This window comes from Abrus precatorius, unplaced genomic scaffold (assembly GCF_003935025.1).
Source record: "Abrus precatorius isolate BTA unplaced genomic scaffold, Abrus_2018 Scaffold3, whole genome shotgun sequence".
In the NCBI taxonomy this organism is placed as follows: Eukaryota; Viridiplantae; Streptophyta; class Magnoliopsida; order Fabales; family Fabaceae; genus Abrus; species Abrus precatorius.
In genome coordinates this window covers 25,602,291-25,607,363 of record NW_020874373.1, presented here as the reverse complement: position 1 = coordinate 25,607,363, position 5,073 = coordinate 25,602,291, and the positions used below count along the sequence as shown (strand labels likewise).

Here is a 5,073-nt window from a genome sequence, read left to right as displayed (position 1 = left end):
GGGAAAAAAAAATGAAAGAAGGGAAGAAGGTTGTTGGGTGACTAGAAGTCAGAAAAAGATGAAACATCATTTGTGCAATAAAAAGAAAAAGCAAATGAAGAAGAAAAGAAGATTGCTGGATAGTAGCGAAGGATGTTGTAGGTGTGCTCAAGAAGACAAATCAAATAGAGAAAAAAGGAGAAAAGAAGCATAAATTATTATCTGTGACTTTGTCTAGAAATTAATTAGTCGAGTTTAGTTAGCGATCTTTATCCGTTTCCGACCAAATAAATTCCCACAAGACTGAATTTATAACTTTACTTAACCTAAATCTACACAAATAAGTTAATTTTAAAATTCTGTTTGAACAGATAGTAGTCGGGTCCACACTTTATACTCCCCTAGTTTGTTCTTTGGACAATCTTGTTCAGATCTGTTTTCACTTTTTCTTTGATCTAAACTGTTAGATTCTGTGGCTGTACGTTCCCGTGCGTGCTAATTTTCATTTGTTTTAATCAAAGTGCGTGCTAACTGCTAATTACCGTATTCTACATGATAACTACTTTTGTACTTTTCATTAAAAAATACATTATTTTTTATTTTTTGAAAATAAGATTTTGAAAGGGATTATTAACTTTCGAAAATGATGAAAAAAGCATTCATCATTGCATATCCGTAGCACTGTGTATTCTCCTTTTGCGCATCGCTTTGTAATACAACTAAACAAAAAAAGGGGACGAAACATAGCATCTTTATCGGTCTTCTATATTTTGCACTTTCTTTAAATTATATCACTTTTTTTTTTAATTTTTTCAAAGTAAAATTTTGAAAATTGTTAATCAGTTCTTGTATTCATTAGAATAAAATAATAAGCTTTGTTATCTGTACTCCCAACAATAGTAGGTTTGACATAAATGGTTATACCTGAGATTTTCACATAGTTCGGTTAGATAGAAGATAGTTTGTATGTATATGATGGCCAAATAAAAGATAGTTTCTTCACTTCAGATAGTCGCGGAATTTGTTGCATTCATTCGTTTGGCAAGTCTTACATGCTAACATCGAGAAACAGAATCAGAATATTTAGAAATATTATGCTGTTGTCACAGCACACTGTTGTATATAATGCAGCAAAACTCAGACTGTTTCCACAAAGTACGCATGCATCCATTGACAACCAATGCGTTGTACTTCACCTCAATGGATAACAGGTTTCAAGGGATGAGCTCTAAGTTTTGACAAATCCAGACTAGAATCTAGATCTTCATCTAGTTCACCAACAACACTTCTGCAATGACCAAAGGGAAATCATACATGATACAAATTTTAGGGTATCTAGTATCTACATAGTGCTACAATATTAAAATGTACAAGATAAACAAATTGAAAAATGATGGAGTAAAGGACATACATGTTGTCACCTCTAATGATGTACAAACCAAGAACAAGTTGTTGCACACCTTCCTGTCATTAGAAACAAGAATGGTGATGACATCAGGAAGACAAAAAAATTGACTTAAATGATACTTTAAAGTTAAAAAATGCAGCTAATATATAATTAGGAAAGATTCAAAGTCACAGTCATCGTGGGAAGAGATGGTATACCAAAATTAACAATCACAATTTGCCATATCAATGAGGTGCTGATTTGATTAATAAAATATATTAAAGAATATGTAACTGTAGATAGACGCACAAGTGAAACTTATGCAACTGTAATCCAAGAACATTATAGGTAGTAGCATGTAAAAATGCTACAATGGGACAGCCGCTATTCTGAAATTTCTAATACAGACTACATAATTTAGGCTATATGCAAAAAAATACTTAAAAAACTAAAAAGTACTCAAAATTCATGACATATTCATAATTGACAATAAGTCATAGGTCTTAAACAAAACATAGAGCTTAGACAAACTAATGAGTTTGGATTTTTTTGAGACAGATGACCAAAAACCCTCAAGCTTTAAGTAAGACCATCTTTACTGTCTGATGTATCAATGACTTAGATTAACACTTCTCATTATAATTTTATTAAAGTCTTTTTTTAATATATATAAATTTAGATAGATACATAGATAGATATAGATATATAAGATTCTCCTTCACCCACCCATTCCACCTGTTAGGCTATGACCTAAGCCATGATTGGGCATCAGGAGACATCTGAGCAATTGACTTTGTAACCCAAAAACATAAGGCTTAGTTCACTGTCTGCTATTGTTAATCTAACAGTTCCTCTCCCACTGCACATTTCTTGCACTCTAATTCAAAACACAAATTTGGAGGTTGGATCACTTGCACTTGAGGATCCAAATATGGAGAATAAGATGGAGGCTTGCTATGTATAGAATAAAAATAGTCAGGAGGAGCACAATACAAAACAAAATACAATGCTACAACCATTGTTGACGCAGAGATAAATATCTGTAGAAATAGTTTTCAAGATAGAAGCAGAAACAACAGCATCCTAATACCTATCAAATCAAATGGATGAATATATGCAAACACTGATTAAATGCAAAGGCAGTGAGATCTCTTTAATAAAATGGACAAATATATAAGGCACAAAAACAGTTTAATTTTGGGGAATTGGGATTACTGAACTAGTTCTGCAACAAATGGTAATTACTATAAATAGAAAAAAAAAGTCTCTTGGTCACAGATATATTATGCAGAATCTGATACCACATGATAGCTTTGTATGTAGTCTAACAAAGAGAACAAGTGGGCAACAGAGAAAAGTTTCATGTGTTTTTTAATTATTTAATTCTTTAATAAAATTATAATGAAAGTGTCAATCTTAGCCATTCAAACACTGAACGGTAAAGATATGCTTACTTTACCCTCAAAAGTGAGAATGCTCACAATAGAAAAGCCAACAGCCAAGTGCCAAGCTAGATATAAATATTATTACATTGCATTCATTGAAGTTATGGCTTATTAATCTTTGAAGGAGATTTTCAGCATAATTTCAAGCATACCTTTGTAGAATAAACGCGTTCATGGGACTCATCAAGAATTATATTTGTTGCCTGGTCAAAACCTTTCAGGACTCCCTGAAAAAAAAAAAAAGCAATGTAATGCATTGTAATTAGAAGTTAGAGCCATGACACTTATTAAAATACAACAAACCATCAAGAGCCTATTTTTGGTTAGATACTAAAGCTTACCACTATATTTCGTCCATCATTTGTAATCACTGAAATTGTCTCTGTAAACAACCAAAAGGATCAGTAAAATAAAAGGTAGCAAATAGAAACTACTAGCATAGCATATCTCAGGTAATTGTCGGTAATAAGCACGGCTAATAATATATCTACGTACAAAATATCAAACATCAAAGCAAAACACAAATATGTTACAAATGGCTTACGATCCACAAGGGACTCAAGTCCAGGCCCAGCTGACATCTTGCTTTTTAGATCACTATCACACTTATCCTCACACCTGCAGGCAATTCAATGTCAAAACATTAATTAATAGTAATACAATGCAAAATGTACAGTGAGAACCATCTAAAACCAGGTAGAGCAGAAACATGATGTCGCAACACCCTAGTCAATCAAGTATTAATTTCAACGGTAGGTTTTCTAGCTTTAAAGCACTACTTATTTCAGAAAGCATTAGAATCACTCATATAAGAGTAACATAAAAAGCATAAACGATTATAACCAAACAAAAAAATATTCATCTAACTGTTATTTACAAGATCTCACTTATATAACATTTTTCTATTTCAGTACATGAAAAAATCCTGTCGTCATGACAAATTAGACCCCTTGGTATCTGACGAAGGCGAAAATAAAAAACCTTATCAATCCTAAAAGCACACAAATAGAATCAACGTTAAAAAATATGAATTCAAGAGTTGATCTTTCTGTGTACAATTGTTATAATTTATAAACCTAGAATGTCATTATAAAGCCACATCCCATTAGCAGAAAGCAACATTAAACATAATCAAAGTGCAACTAGCGTTCGATGACACATAATAACGAGTCAAAAAATTGCTTTGCAACGACAGGAACAGAATATTTAGCTCGAATGTAAACACCAATAAGGGCATTAACAAGCACTGGGCACCAGAAATGCACTCAATCACCCAAAAATTTATGATGTCGAAAGCATACCAGACAAAATTCAGAGCATACAGCGAGATAAAACTTTGGAGAATGTGACTGTTTAATGAATAAAAACTACTAATATGTAGTCGTGAAGCATTAGTGAAGCTTGGAATCGCGTCAAAATGATGGACCACGGGAGGTTGGTTACCTAGCAATGAAAACACCAACAACAAAGTACCTTACACTGTCCTCAGGAAACTTGTCCTCAGGAAATTTGAACCTTTTCTAAACCTGACCCGTGCATTTCAGAAACCCCAAAACAAAAGCAAAGTTTATCACGTCAGATTCAACCAAACAGTTAGTTTTTATCAAGCAAGAAGGAAATCAGCAACCAAAACAATAACATAAACAAATTCGAAAATCATGGAATCTGTTTCTATACCTGAATAGAGACGAGAGAAAGATGAAGATCAGCTAACAGTGATGCTAATGCTAAAGTTCGAAGCAACGAATACCGACGAACTTCGATTTGGGTTGATGAAGAGAATCAATGGAGATGAGAAAATTTTGGTTATTTTGGGTGATTCAATTTGGGAATTAGGGTTATTGTGAAATTAAAACATCAACTATTCTTTGGACCGAAAAAACGGGATTTAGAGAAAGGAGAGCCTAGCATCGTTGGGCACCGAGTTAGTATATGCAATTGGATCAAATTACAAAATTCAGTATATTTTGTCCTTTTCTTTTTTTGTGCAAGAGAGTCCAAGTCCATTTAAGATACTGTATTTGGTTTATTTGGGCCACTTCTACTTTGTGTGTCATTGGTATAGCTCTCAAAAAGACCAGCTCGTCACATCACAAAAATAGCATATTACCCCAAATCAGGTTCATAAACGAGATTTATTGAGATTAGAAAATTCAAAAATAAGATTGAAATTAACATTTATCATAACATAAATCAAAAATAGAAACTTAAAACAAGATGCCCCACATGGATATTAGAAATCAAAATTATCGCAACGAGAAG

At 32.9% G+C, this 5,073-nt stretch overlaps 1 protein-coding gene across 4 annotated transcripts; it reads right to left on the bottom strand.

Annotated features, from left to right (window-relative positions):
- Window positions 1–843: 843 nt before the first annotated feature.
- LOC113863202 (sm-like protein LSM8) lies at window positions 844–4,856 on the bottom strand. 4 transcript variants are annotated; one of them, XM_027496695.1, is made up of 7 exons: window positions 4,489–4,856; window positions 4,255–4,337; window positions 3,356–3,429; window positions 3,153–3,193; window positions 2,964–3,038; window positions 1,391–1,443; window positions 963–1,267 (listed from the first exon to the last, which is right to left on the bottom strand). In XM_027496695.1, the coding sequence occupies exons 3-7, from the start codon at window positions 3,390–3,392 to the stop codon at window positions 1,177–1,179; spliced, it is 297 nt and encodes a 98-aa protein (XP_027352496.1). In that variant the 5' UTR covers window positions 3,393–3,429; window positions 4,255–4,337; window positions 4,489–4,856; the 3' UTR covers window positions 963–1,176. The 4 variants fall into 4 exon arrangements, with proteins under 4 accessions (XP_027352497.1, XP_027352496.1, XP_027352498.1 ...); XM_027496697.1 differs by having other exon boundaries at window positions 1,391–1,526; window positions 4,285–4,337; XM_027496694.1 differs by having other exon boundaries at window positions 4,285–4,337.
- Window positions 4,857–5,073: the final 217 nt, after the last annotated feature.

What these genes read in the sequence shown, in the direction of transcription:
- LOC113863202 (XM_027496696.1), bottom strand. Translation starts at nt 3,392, where the DNA reads ATGTCAGCTGGGCCTGGACTTGAGTCCCTTGTGGATC. An exon ending in AACGCGTTTATTCTACAAAG is followed by an intron (nt 1,444 to 2,963) that starts GTATGCTTGAAA and finishes TTCTAATGACAG; the next exon opens with GAAGGTGTGCAACAACTTGT. An exon ending in ATCATTAGAGGTGACAACAT is followed by an intron (nt 1,268 to 1,390) that starts GTATGTCCTTTA and finishes TGGTCATTGCAG; the next exon opens with AAGTGTTGTTGGTGAACTAG.